Source organism: Vanacampus margaritifer, chromosome 11, assembly GCF_051991255.1.
Source record: "Vanacampus margaritifer isolate UIUO_Vmar chromosome 11, RoL_Vmar_1.0, whole genome shotgun sequence".
Taxonomy (NCBI): Eukaryota; Metazoa; Chordata; class Actinopteri; order Syngnathiformes; family Syngnathidae; genus Vanacampus; species Vanacampus margaritifer.
Window position 1 is genome coordinate 20467245 of NC_135442.1, and position 14675 is coordinate 20481919.

The 14675-nt window shown below is 38.3% G+C and overlaps 1 protein-coding gene across 2 annotated transcripts in view; it reads right to left on the reverse strand.

Moving 5' to 3' along the window:
• LOC144060374 (aryl hydrocarbon receptor-like) overlaps positions 1-14675 on the reverse strand; it is a 46208-nt gene that overhangs the window by 25602 nt on the left and 5931 nt on the right. For both annotated transcript variants that reach the window (XM_077579870.1, XM_077579869.1), the window contains exon 2: positions 2023-2213. In XM_077579870.1, the coding sequence (XP_077435996.1) occupies positions 2023-2213 (191 nt within the window). The remainder of the gene's footprint in view (positions 1-2022; positions 2214-14675) is intronic.

Here is a 14675-nt window from a genome sequence, read left to right on the forward strand (position 1 = left end):
TTTCTTCGTACAACCGCAAAAAAATAAAAATAATTGTGATGACAGAGGCCAGGTGAGGATCAGCAGGTGATGGCTTGCACATGGCTGGCGTGATGAGGCATGTGATTTTCAAGTCTTATTGAGCACAGCCTTTAACTGAGACCAAGTGAAATGCAGAGAGGCATTTCTTTGCGATATCAACAATACAGGAGGTTAACACAAATACAGGACTGAGAAAGCCTTCAAAACCTTCTGATTTGAACCACAGTAGTACAGTATGCCATTAAAACTGTACAATATGGTGGTTAACGGTTCATTGGGTTAACAACTTGTCGACTTACTTTTTCCAGAAATGTGGTCAACAAATGTGGATGGCGATGAACATAATTTATTAATCAGAAGCTTTTTATACTAAATGAAGTGCAGTCACTAATGTCTAAAGGTTTCTAAAAAGTTTTTATGGAAATAATTTGAGGATTAAATTTGCAGTTGCTTTCCTTTCCCACAGTATCACAGAACATGAAAACTGCTGCATTCACCAGAAAACTTGATTATGGATGCAATTTATTTGAGCTTCAACATGACTGTTGCTTTTTGTCCTGAAACTTAGTTAGGGGTAAAGAGAGCTATGTAAATAGAGAGGTGGATTTATTAGGAATGGTGATGTTAGCAAAAAGGCACAAACAACTGGCCAGCAAGTCCGATCCATCGGCATCAATGTGTTTTTCCTAGACCTGGTGTGTCTCGAAATGGTCATTTGTGTAACACAGCCGGGGAAAAAAATAAAAATGGCTTATCTCAACTAGAATACAGTGATCGGTTATTTCGCTTTTTGGAAATGTACGTGATCTGCATGTCAATTTATGCCTTTAATTGCTGATCACAAAAAACGAAAGTCTTTTAAACATTTTAAAACCATGTTTTCTTCTTCTTTACTCTAATTGGTTTTAAAGTTTGCTGTCTAATGTGGTTTTAACATTGCCATTGTATATTCTTCTTCTTAGTAATTTTTGTAAGCTACTTTTGTTTTCTGTGCTTTGCTTCTGAATGTTATTAGCTGTTGTGTTTGTTGATGCTTGTAGGTGTTGCACATCGAGTTGCCTTGTGTATGAAATGTGCTATAGAAATAATTTTGCCTTGCCTTAACACTGCACGCTACAGACCAAACCAGTAACTGAATCATAATATAGAGTGCATTGTATTTTTGTATATTACAGTGCAAAATTTTTCGTTATTAAATATGTGATTTTGGAGGGGGCTGAAATGAATTAATGGGCATTTCAATTATTTTTTTAAAACAGTTTTGGCATAAAGTACAGATATAGTAAGTTGCTTGGCCACAGAACACATTACTACTTCAAAGTCAAGGTAGTAGATACCACTGTATTCAGGTGCCAAGGCACCACAAATTGTAACCTGCCACATGCAGCATGCCGCAAAGTGTAACCTGTATTTCACAGGGCCAAAAAAGTCTTTGAATGGGTACTAGCAACAACAACAACAACAACTCAATAAATCAAAACTGTCTCATACATGTTTATGCTGCATTCAAATTATATCCGGTGGGGAGATCATAATTTGCATGAAGTGGCAACATATGCATTAATTTATAACAGAAATATAAGATAACAATGATTATACACTTCAATGAGCGATGAATGTTGCAACTGTAACAACAAAGCAGGTGAAAGGCTGTAGGAACAGGCAGCACCGGAATGTAACTACACCTGTGACAAGGTGACATGTCCATTCATACCGCAAAATGGCTTGGCTGCAGTCTGAACTTCAATTCATGCCAGTTGCTTTGTTTCATCTGCTACTCTCAACAATAAATCAACAGTGTTTCTGCACAGATGTGGTCCTTTGCTCAGGTCACGTTGGTCTACACACCAAACTAGTTGAAGGAATCAACTGGTACAGCCAAGTAGCAAAACATTACTTAACAGTTAGTTCCTTGGCTTTTTGATTCGACCATTGACCAAGAGATTGAAAAAAAACAAAAACAAAAATAACATGTTTTTGGCGGTAAAACAGAGAACTCACCTTTGAAATAGCTCTTGACACGCAGGTATCCAACGCTGAGGCGAAGGACGGACAGTTTGTCCAAACATGAGCGAACATCCTCGGAAAAGGGAAGCAGGTCCGTCAGCCGGTCCAGCTCCCCATTTAGCCGGTCCCGATGGCGCTTGGAAGGGTTCGATTTGATGATTTCATTCCCACCCTTAGGCTTTTTTCTGCATATCAGGAAAATAATAAAATTTGGTTTGTTGATATAGCAGTTTTGGGCCTGTAAATTTTCCAAAATGATCATAGCCTATAAAGCACAAATACCGGGTGTAGTTGATTTTAAGTATTAAAGAGGATATAATGTAGGGAAAAAGTACTTTTTCATAAGATGTCTACACTTTGTTGCTCAAAACTATTCAAAGAAAGAAATACAAAAATATCAAGAAAACATTAATGATGTTCCAATTATTTCTGGTGTCGCATTTGTTGTTTTGGCAGAAATGCAAATGCTTCTTACAAAATCTAAATGTTTCTGACAAAGTATCCAGAATGTTCCCGAGAAGTTATGAAAGACATTTGCATCTCTGCGTCCATGAAAGCGAACACATCACTTGGAAGAAACCACAAAGCTTGCAATTAAATAAGTAAAATAAGATAACATATTTGGCAAAAGTGCAGAAAATTATCCTCCCACCCATAAAAGAACAGCCTCCAAAAGCAGCTGCTCTAAATAGGGCTGTTTAGACATTGAGATATATGTGCTGTGTTTGCTTATGTCTCCTTTAAAACATCAATAATTACACTTGGAACAAAACAACAATATCATGTTTCACCTGTTAGGAACTCAGTTTGCGAAAGACCTGTAGCAGCTCTTAAGTTTAGCAATTTAGCAATTGTCAACACAGTACTGGGCTCATCCAATTTCAAGTGACCCATATCCAATATCTTACATTTGGAATGGACAGTAATGAAGAAAACAAACAAATCTTGGCCATCATCTACCCTACGGACTTCGTAGCTGAAGCTTTTAATTGATTTGTTCATAGTTTGGGTAGACTCATATATGTCATCAATCAGTGTATTTAAGACTGACAGAATATATCCAATCTGTCCACTCAAATCACAGTCACGTTGGCAGATATCATATTCATATCTGATTTTTTACAGGACATCTGATTCCATGCACGATCAGAACCAGGCCACAGAGAAGAATAAAAATCCCAACTGGGACAGTTTGAATCATGTGTTCATGTTGTCTAAAGCCTTATAAAGGAAGGTTTTCAATAGATTTAAGTTTGGTATTTCTGAAAGATTACATGAGGAAACAATCACAATTGAACATTGCCAATAGTGGCCTGTTTGATGGTACCTTCATCCTTCCTGACTTCCTTACTTCCTCCCTTGCCATGGCCACTCCTCATTCCACCAGTTACTAAAACGGCAGCCACGTCTGACCTATTTAAAGCGGCACTCATTCAGCTTGGCTGTCGCCTACAAGGAGGCGTTCAAGTGCCAAATGCTCGCACATGACTCCGAAATCAGACACACATGTTCTGAAGAGGTGGAGAATCACAGTGACGAGAAGGTCTTGGGTGGTGATGACTGTCGTAGTTAGAGCTATGAAAACAGCAAGTTGTTCAAACCTAGGTCTTTTAATTGAAAGTTTATTGGATGGGAAACACGATTGTTTCTTGCTATAAGATGACTTATTAAGGCTTAGAGGGAACTTAAGACGCTTTTCTACTAAAAAAAATACTGTCTTGGCTTAACTTGCCTTGGTTCCACTTCAAAATAATACTGTGAGGAATTGTTAAAACCAAGCTGCAGTGAACGTATTGGCCTCAATGAGTAACGTCAACAAACATCAACGGTGGGGGCAAATGAAGGTCTCCTGTATTAAGTTATTGTCTTCTGTAAGGTACCTTACAGTTGAAAACGGATATTACGGGTAGAGTCCAACCTGATCAATTATTTAATTAATTAAGTTATGTGCTCTTGTGTAAAGCACAATGAACAACTTAACAGCTTTGTGCAATTTAACTGAGAAATGTCTGTGTGGTTTAGTTAATGAACATACAGTAATTTATCCTTCTAATGATGTGGCCAATGTAAACAGGCAGTTCCAAGCTGTTCATTTTAAAAGCATTTAATTATAGGTTATTACTAATTAATCTTAGTTTCATGGAATAAACTGCACATGAGACTAAATACTTTTCCCATTGGTTCAAACTGGTTTCAAGCAGGTGGAAACAAAACGCAACAAATTCATTGAGAAACATTTTGGACGTAATATGGGTCACATTCTATCAAAAATTCAAGACGCATGAGTTAACATGAAACAGATGTCAATGCTGTTTTGGCCATTTGTTGAAATTACCTTTGAGCCAGAAAAACCCATACTACCTGAAAACTTTTCTCCATATAGCGCTCACAGCCTCCATCGTTGGATTTGCACTGCAAGTGTAAATGCCCAATTACCAATTATAAGTTTAATAGATGTCTCTGGTGTTACTGTTACCCACATTAAATACATGTATAATGTATTTAAAAGCCTTTTTGCTTAAGTTTTGGATTCAGAGTAGGGAGTGCATCGATCACTATATTCTAGCTAACTACCGATCCCCAATCTTTAAAAAGGCTGACCTGACTCCTGATTTTTGGCAATGCCATTTTTTTTATAACAACCAGCACACACCTTCAATGTAACAATTTTGTTTTATTGTAAAACTTTGAACAATATATATGAAACAGGACAAATGGGTTGTTTTAACAGCACATGAAGCAGTTCTCAGAGCAGAAGAGGACAATAGCTGACTTTTTCAAACCTGTGCAGAGGGATATGAGATCGGTGGACAAGATCTGTTTTGTTTTAAGGGATGAGCCGATCACAGATCACCCAAAATTAAGGAAATCGGGGCAGATACTGAACGGTGCACCCCTAATTTATAGCAGGGCAGGTTAGAGTCAATCATTTGCATTGGCATCCTATTCATATTGGAATTTTGTCCACAATGCATAAGAAAGAAAGACATTTGAACGATAACAAATTCTATTTTTCACCCCTTTTTTTCCCCAAGATGATCCCAAACCAAATTGTGCCATTTGTAAATCCAGACAAAGTTTGGAAAAGATCAGAAATATTGTTAACGTTCAGCACAATGAAAACGGTCTTCCTTGCAAGCAAATTCCTCATTCACAAATCACAAATACAATATTTGCTTCAAAGGTTATTCAAATGATGGTTTTTGATAAGACTTGAGAGAACATGCAGTTAAGCCTGTATCCCACTCAGGGGTGAACATTTGCTAAGCCAGTGTATGTCGATTCCTTGTCAGAGTTTGTTTACGCTCATAACGTTCACTAAACATTTAAATGTTTTTTCTTGTCGCAAGGAAATTTTGAACATGTTCAAAATTTCCTTGTGATAAGACCAAAAAAACATTAAAACCGTTAAAACTTCGCAAACGTTCGCCCCTCAATGGGATACGGCCTTTAGGGGTCATGCGTGTATTGTTTCTTTTTTTTTTTTTTTAATAATTGCAAAATAATGGCCTAACCGTGCATGTTTTTTGTCATTTCACCAGGGATATATATTTTTTTTTTTAGGATGCACAGTATAAAGAAATACCAAAGCAGGGTTGGGGAATCCAGTCCAGAAAGTGAAAACCCTGACACATATTGGCTTTAACCGCAGGTGTTTCTAATCAATTGGCAGGTACACAAGCTCGTCTCCACCTGTTGAGTAGAAGCACCTGTGATCAAAGCCAAACTGTTTACTTTCTGGACCTGAATTCCCCAACCCTGTACCAAAGTTAAATTTAACAACTGTTAAAGATTCTATCTGTTTTGTGGGGGTGGGGAGGGCAGACAGAGAGCAAGAGGAAGCACGGCAAGAAAAATAACAACAGACAACAATGACAGTTTTAAAAATGTATACAACAACAGTGTGTGACTAGGAAGGCAGAACTACACCCTGTGAGGAAGGACTGCAATGAGAAGCAAGGCAGTACAGGAAAGGGGAAGGACGGGAATGGGTCAAGACAAGGCAGGAAAGGGTCATGGGCCAGGCAGTGCTGCTGATGTCTGCTGAAAATGGCTATGGAGAAACAAAACACCACTATTGTCTACTAGTTATTCTCAATACTTGTTTAAAACTAATCCAAAAATGAGTTGCCACTGTTTTAATGGGCAATATTCTCACCATGGGTAGGTGATGTCTCAAAATCAAGGGTTGGTGATAATGGGCAAATCAATATCTCGATTATAAAAAATAAAAAAATACAAATACAAAGGCGATAATTTGACGATGTCTTACAAAAAATGCTGTTAATGTTTGTCTGCCAGGACATTTATGGATAGATGCAGTTTTTCTTGTTCATTTTATTAAATTACTTCATACATCTGTGAAACATTCGATGGAAATATTTAACAATAAACAAATTCAAATGTCCAGGCTACATCGAAATATCAGGAGACTATGCCAATCTTATCTTATGCCAATCTTACTTAAGCTTTTGTTTATTTTATTTTTTAAACAAATCAGTCAATTAAGATGAAACAAAAATGTAAACCTAATTAAATATTGTAAATCAAATAGACAGGTTTGTAACTACTTCACACACTGGCATAAAAATTAGGCTAGAACTGCTCAGAAACAAATGTAGGTGCTGGCATTGCCGTTGGTAATGTCTTGCTATGGTTTACTTCCTTTGTCATATGGTACAGTACACTCTTGCTAATTGACTCAGCGGTTTTCTGCGTGTTTTGTAACTTTCTTATAATTTCTTTAGCTTTTAATCATGCTTGTGGAGACGCCAAGTTCGCTTTGTTCGCAAGTGGTGGTGTACAGAATTGTCGTTGAAATGCTCGTCTTAACAACAATGTTATTTTGTTCACCGTCAGACCCTTTCCAGAACCCACATCTTGCTATTAAATCATTCGCTTGCACAAGAAACTCGCCCATGTTTCTTCAATTGAAACAATGCTGTGTTGCGCTCAACACTGAGTCACATAACTGAATCCTGCCCGCTGATTCAGTGAATGAGGACTTTCATCACTCTTTCCTCATTATTCATCTATACACTAGTTCAGTTATCATCTTTTTGAGACAGTATTAATAGTCAATAATGTAAAATTGCATATTGTTAAAGCATCGGGCCTCCCCCCATTGACTTCTTGTGCATTTTAGGATTGATTTTAAAATCTTATCGTTTCTTTTTAAGTGCCTAAAAGTGACCCACCTACATCTCTGACATGCTGGAACCCTATGTTCCCTCAATGTCCCTTAGGTCTTCCGACAAACCTCTTCTGGCTGTTCCCAATTCCAGAATGAAGCTCAGGGGAGACCAGGCTTTAATGTTATTTAATGTTTTACATTTTAATATGTTTACAATTATGTTTTTGATTTGTTGTGTCTTTGACCTGTACAGCACTTTGGTGGCAACTTTTTCTGCCTTTTAAATGTGCTATATAAATAGTGGTATGGTATAGTAGATTGTTCACAAGATCATTGGCCCACCCCTACTCAAAATTAAAACTAAAAAAATTTTTTTTTTTTTACTAAGTTATCATGATAAACGCATAACGCACCACACATACACACTTTTGTCTTGCACTAACACACGTTTGTCTGCTTTGACGCCGGCACAGCGCCGGCCAGCCTCAGGAGAATGACTCAGCGATGCAGGTTTTTTTGCTTTTTTGGCTGCTGACCAACACCGATGGCAAGTTGGAAGAGGAATGGTTTATAAAAGCCTGCTCTAGCTTCAGAAAAGATTTATACACTGTAAAAACTGAAATCTTAAGTAAGATATAATTTCTTAAATTTAACCTAAATTTGCTTATTTTGATTTGACAAGTTATTTTTACTCAAAATGAAATTGTCAGGCAAAATCATTGTGCTTATTTTAAGATGCTTATTACTTAATTATCTTATTTGCTCAAGCATTCTTGGCATTGAGTGTTAACAGCCATTTTTAAGTACTGTGAGGCTTAAAACAATCGTTTTCAAATTTTTAAGATGACAACTAACCAACATCAAAGGCCCTGAAATGGGGTTTCATAAATTGAATTTTCTTATTTTAAGATTTTGCATAATCTAGTAATGAGATAAATGAAAAAAAATACAAGTATGAAAACAATCAGACGAGTGCAATATGGTTTATTTCGTTATATTTACAAAACTAATATTTCCTTGTTTCAGTACCAGCTCAGCTTGAAAAAAGTCAACATTACTTGTTTTTAGTCTAAAAATACTATTTTCAAGACCACAGTGGTTGATATGGGCCTAGTTTTATTTTCTTATTTTTCAAAATCTTACAGGTAAACTTAAGTAAAATGTTCTTGTTCTGTTGACAGATAATTTTGTTTATTTAAAGTAATAATTTTCTTATTTTACAATATTTTTTTCTTAAATGTTCTACAGTCCTTAAATGGAACTCTGTTTTTCACATTCCCTGATGTTTCCATGACTTGGAGACAAACGTTTGAGACAATAAATTACACACACTTTTTTTTTTTTTTTTTTAAATAGGCTTGACTTGAAGCATCATCTTGAAAAGTGGAGAGCCAGGTGTCAGTTGTGTGTCAGCGCTCTCACAGCGAAACAAATGGCAGAGAACAAAAGGCCGCTGTGTTACCCATGACTGGGAGTTGTTTGACTTGGCTTGTCGCCACACCTTTGTGTGCGTGTGTGTGTGTGTGTGTGTGTGTGTGTGTGTGTGTGTGTGTGTGTGTGTGTGTGTGTGTGCGTGCGTGCGTGCGTGTGTGAGATAGTATGATAAAGGTTGCATGAATCAATGCAGTAATCAATGAGTGTGGATGATTCAAAAATGAATATACAGTATGCCACTTAAAAAGAACCATGTTTAAATTTTTAGAGAAAAATGCAGCTTTAAAAAAACAAAAACAAAAACATTTGCAGGATCATCACTAGCTCCCATATCCCAACAATACTCATTCTTTTTCACTGACCAGTACGGAAAAATATTGCGACATAAAATTATGTTTTTTGTTTGTTTGTTTTTACTTTTTCACATCAAACCAGTTGAACTTCATGGGACTTTATAATGCTAACGTGTAATCACCTAACATAGAGATTCCTAAACTCTATGATAGACGAGCGTCCTTCAGGGAGTGCACAACAAAGGCCATGGAATTAATTTGAGGTTTGCGCAAGGTAATCTTTTGTGGTATTTTTTTATTATTTTTAACAAAATGAAAACAGGTAAACATGAAACATTTCATCAAACGTTAGTTAGGTTTTACCTAAAAAAAATATTGAAAACAATAAAAAGGTAGTAAGGTACCTAAAACAAATCTTAGCTACTACAGCTCAGTTTGTGGCGGCTGTGGCTCAGGGTGTAGAGACGGTCATTCAGTAACCAGAAAGTCGGCTGTTCGATCCCCGCTCTCCCCGAGTCATGTGTCGTAGTGACCTTGGGCAAGGCATTTCACACACATTGCCTCTGGTGCTACTCACGCTGGTGTACGGAAGGTGCGAATATTTGGTGGTGGTTGGAGGGGCTGTAGGCGCACACTGGCAGCCACGCTTCCGTCAGCCAGCCCCGGGGGCAGATGTAGCTACTTAACTCTTTGACTGCCAAAAACGTTAAATAACGTTTAGTAAAAACCTACGGAGGAGCGCCAAAGACGTTCACCAATTTTTTTGTTTTTTTTTGGGGGGGGGGAAACGGGTGGAGGAAAGCCTTGGCCAGCTGTGCTGAAAGTATCAAGCAGATCTAGTTAGTATAATGCCTATTTTTGGCCCCTAGATGGCAGCGATGACTCTCTTTGGACATGATTGGGTAGGCGTCAGTAGAAGACGTGAAGCGGAGCTAGAGTGTTGAGGGGACAATGGCTGAGGAAGCCATAATGGCGACCGGTAGCAAACAGCTCACGCTTGAGCATTTTTTTCAAAGACGAAAAGCATCGACCAATGCTAAAGAGCACATTGATGATGACGATGATGATGGTGACTCCAAGGTTGACGGCGAAGTTGGAAGCGGTGACGCGGCGGGTATTATCACGTCATAAAGCCTCACCGGCTAGCGATGCTAACGCCGAGAAACGCGGAGCACAACCGAGCACTTCTGCTCAGGCGAACGTTCAATCGGACGACGAAGAGTGCCCCGAGTCCAATGCATATTCATCGGAGGAGTGGGTACAGTCTGATCACGGAGAAGACACTGGTTATGGACTACGATGCCACCATGAATGGAGCGGATAAGATGGCTCAACCACCCGGTATAGGAAGTGAAGGACAATGAGAAAGCCAGACGTAACACCACAGTAACGTCACCGTATGATGATCCTGAGAGTAGACTTGATGGCAACATGGCCAAACACACACTGCAGTATATACTTGCTATTCCCCGGAAAAAAAGGCTGGCAAGAAAGTGTATCATCTGCACGCGAAGGAGCCATCGCAGTGAAACTCATCTGTTGTGCAAATCCTGCTGCGTCCACTTGCACGCAGGGGAGTGTTACAAAAAGAAAAACTGTATTTGAAACATCCACACAATTGTAAATAGCACCACGTTGCACACATTTGTAAATAGTTTGCCAAATTGTTTTGTCAAATTGTTACACTGTTGAATGTAAATAAACGTATTTTGCTATCAAAAAACACTTTTTCATTGTTGGTGGTAGTGTTTTACAGAAGTAAAGCACTGTTTAGGTGTTTGTGGCATCATTCATGGCTTACCGCCACCACAGTGTGAATGTGTGAGTGCATGAATAATGTATCCATTCCATTGTCAAGCATCTTTGAGTGTAATTCCGATGCAATATTATTATTATTTGCATTATTAGAGTCTCTCCTTTCATCAGGATAAAAGTAAATTTTTAATTTTATTTTTTAAGTTTTGCAGCAATTATATTTAAAATAGAAAGTTTTTATACGTTTCTGGGAGCAAATGAATTAACATGTAATTTTTACTACTGCTTGGGCCTGACAACATTTTAGCAACATAGTAGAACATTGAACTGGTGGGTGAATTTAATTTGCTGTTTGGCAAAAAAGTGGCTTAAAAAATATTTGTGTTCATGTTTTTTGCGTATTTACTCATGACCTTATGACCAAGTCCTAGTTCACGCTTCAGAAAATCAGATCAATATCTGACTAATTAATTATATCCGAGCTCTGGTGCCCTCTACAGATACTAAATCTGATTAGTTAGTTACAGCATTCTAGCGAAATACTGCTGTCCAGAAAACAAATAAATAAGTTACAAGTAAATCATTGAACAACTGCCATGCTCTATTGATATAAACCATTGCTACACACTTGTGAGGGTGTTGCCAGAGGGACACAAAGGGAATTTTTTTGATGAAAGAACCAAGTTAGTACCCCACTCTCGCAAATGGATTCTGACTGGTAGGACTGGGAACTACAGCATTAACAGGACTTTTTTTTTTTATGTCATAAAAAGCAAGTCAAGGAGAATGCGTAAAAGACAATCTGGATGAGCAGATCTAAGGAGGAATGCTCTCGGGTGGCGACCGCAGACATTTTACGGCGTCTGCTCAATGGTGCCTTTGTATGTCCCAAGTCCAGCTGGCCGTCCAGGGGGAAAATAACCGCCAGATCTTCAGACACAGGCCACCTTTTTATTTTGGGATACAAACACTGGAAGCTGTCTGACTATATGCAATTTACCAGGCAAGTGCTGCAAACATGCAGTATCAACACTGTAAACCACGACGGACACAAGCATGCTATAATTTTTTTTGACAGAATGAGTTAAAATAGTATCATGGGCATTTCACGTGACATGGCCACAGACATATATTGTACAGAATGCTGTACAAGCCACCATCTTGTGTTCATTCTTGAATTGAAACATATACACTTTTTCTCTATTCGGGGGTCACCATTTTTAAATCTGTTACACATCGTTAAAAAAAAAAAAGTTGATGGATGCATCCTGACACCAACAATCCCTATTTATCTGGGTTTGAGCCTGACACTGAGTTGGACTGGCTTATTCTCCCCCAGAGGTTAGGTAAACTTGCAGCACCTGGTAATCTGACATCGTCTTCCATCATATTACAAACCAGGCCTCACCCTGCTTAGTGTCTGAGATCAGAAAAGAGCAGGCATTCTCAGAGTAGTATAGCTGTTATTGAAATGCTTACACTATTGGGACACAAATATTAAAGACATATTGTACCTCAACAAGGTAGTACAGTGGCTAAAAAAAGTTCATCTTGTCTACAAAATCAATAGTCTTATGGTTTTTCTTCTCTTTTTTTTTAAACAACCTTTTTTTGTCTTAAAAAAGAAAAACCATAGTAAGGCTGTACAGTACTACAACAGTCTTAATTCATACATCTTAACAATACCTATGGGATTTATGTTTGGTGAGGGGACACTAATAGCTTTACACATCCCTTACGATTATGTTATCTTCCTAGACTGCCCTCTCTTTTGCAATCTTTTTTTTTTTCAGGGCTGATTGGCAATGCATAATCACCCCCACCCCCCCACCCACCATACATGTCTGGTACAAAGGTCTGACTTGCACCCAAAAAAAAAAAAAAGACTCGCATTTGGGTTAACATCAGCGAGTGTCATTCAAATCGATTTGCGCTTTTCCTGAAAAAATGGCGGGAAAAAACACATCATAATCCAACAGATGGAAAGTCCTATGCAATTACAATGATAAATGGAGTCCACTTATATAGCACCATACCTACATCATATGGTGGGTGCCCAATGCCAAAGCCTTACATTTACTTATTTGCCTACTTCAACTATTGAACTGGAAATTACAGCTGTCTGGGGCAACCGGTTTTCATTATTTGCCATGTGTGACGGAGTGAGAGATAGGTAAACGACAGAGGTTTGATATGCTGCCGAGATAGGCTTTATTTAGACCAGGAGTGGGTTGCATCCTGAAAAATCGAAGGATACAAGGACCACTTTGCAACTTTAACTTATTAAACATAGGAAAAACAATCAATCAATAAAGAAATCAATATTGTACATTGTTTATATAATGTGGTTAATTTGAAAAACTGCTTTGTCAAGGCTTTCTGTTCAAGGTGATAAGGCAAGTAGTTTGGGTTATTTGTAGTGTTTTAGTTGGCTAAATACATGGACTGAGCACCGACTGAAGCACGTTTACTTCCGTCGATTAGAACAAGTACATACGGTCTCTCTCATTCCATGTATTTTTACAAGCCTTCGCGTCATAAAGCATTTGCCGAATGTGCGGAAGCACGCGCCGGAAGCTGGGCTTCGTCATTGATGATAATTGATGATTAATCTAAGTTCCCAGCTCTGGGGCTGTCCTATTCTATCCCGTCCTACTGTGTCTGCTATTCATTACATCACTTATTCCTCACAAGCCTTAGCACTACCTGCCTAGTCTGTCTACATATAGATAAAATCCAACTCCAATGAAATGTTATTGTTGTCATGTACTGTTGTTATGCTAAGAGTTTTCTACCCTTTTTGCTCCGTTCTCTCCTTTCTCTGCTTGTTCTGTGCAATAAATATCTATCTGCAATGTCACAATACTTTAGTCTATAAATTGCACAGAATAATAAAACAATACAGGATTTTGCACAACAAAGCTCCAAGATGCAAAGTAACTGTCAGATGCAATTTTGAGTGGAGTTCCTATGAAAAATGTTCAACAACAATTCCTCCAACTATTTTAAGTTGAACTTTCCACTTCGTCATAGAGAGAAGTTTTAGGTAATAAAGTTGCACATCAGTTTTTTTAACTCTTTGACTGCCAGACGTTTTCAAAAACGGGTTGTCGCCAGTGCCAGCCGATTTAAGCATTTTGAGTGATCTTTCAAGGTCCACAGAAAATGTTGTGTTTGGACTATGGAAACACACATACTACCAAATGAAAGATTGGACTCTCAGCTTTCATCAGAAAAAAGTTTGTTTCTACCTTATTCCGTTCTTCAGTAATCAACAATAGAAAATGGTTACTTTCACCGAAATTCTCTCTTTTGAAACAAAAAACGGAGAAAAAGAGCTTTTTGTGAAACGATGTTATTTCATGCACTCTAGTGAATTGTACACTTCTTTTTGTCCATGAATGATGCCACAAACACCTAAATAGTGCTTTACTTCTGTAAAACGCTTTCACCAACAATGAAAAAGTGTTTTTTGATTGCAAAATACGTTTATTTCCATTCAACAGTGTAACAATTTGACAAAACAATTTCGCAAACTATTTACAAATGTGTGCAACTGTGGTACTACTTACAATTATGTGGATGTTTCAAATACAGTTTTTCCTTTTGTAACGCTCTCCTGCGTGCAAGGAGACACCAGGACTCGCACAACAGTTTACTTTCACTTTCACATTGGTCCGTTTTGCGTGCAAACGTTACACTTTCTTGACGGCCTTTTTTTCCGGGGAATAAAAAGCAAGTAGCAGACTGTACACACTTCCTCCGATGAATATGCATTGGACTCGGGGCACTCTCCGTCGTCCGATCGAACGTCCGCCTGTGCGTGCTCGGTTGCGCTCCGCGTTACGACACCGTCATAGCCGCCGCGTCAGCGGTTCCAATTTCGCCGTCAAGCTCGGATTCACCTTCACAATCATCGAGGATGATCACCGTCGTCATCAATGTACTATTTTAGCGTTGGTGGATGCCTTTCGTCTTGTAAGTGTAGAGCTGCTTGCAAACGCTCGCCATTGCCCGTTCCCTCCTCCATC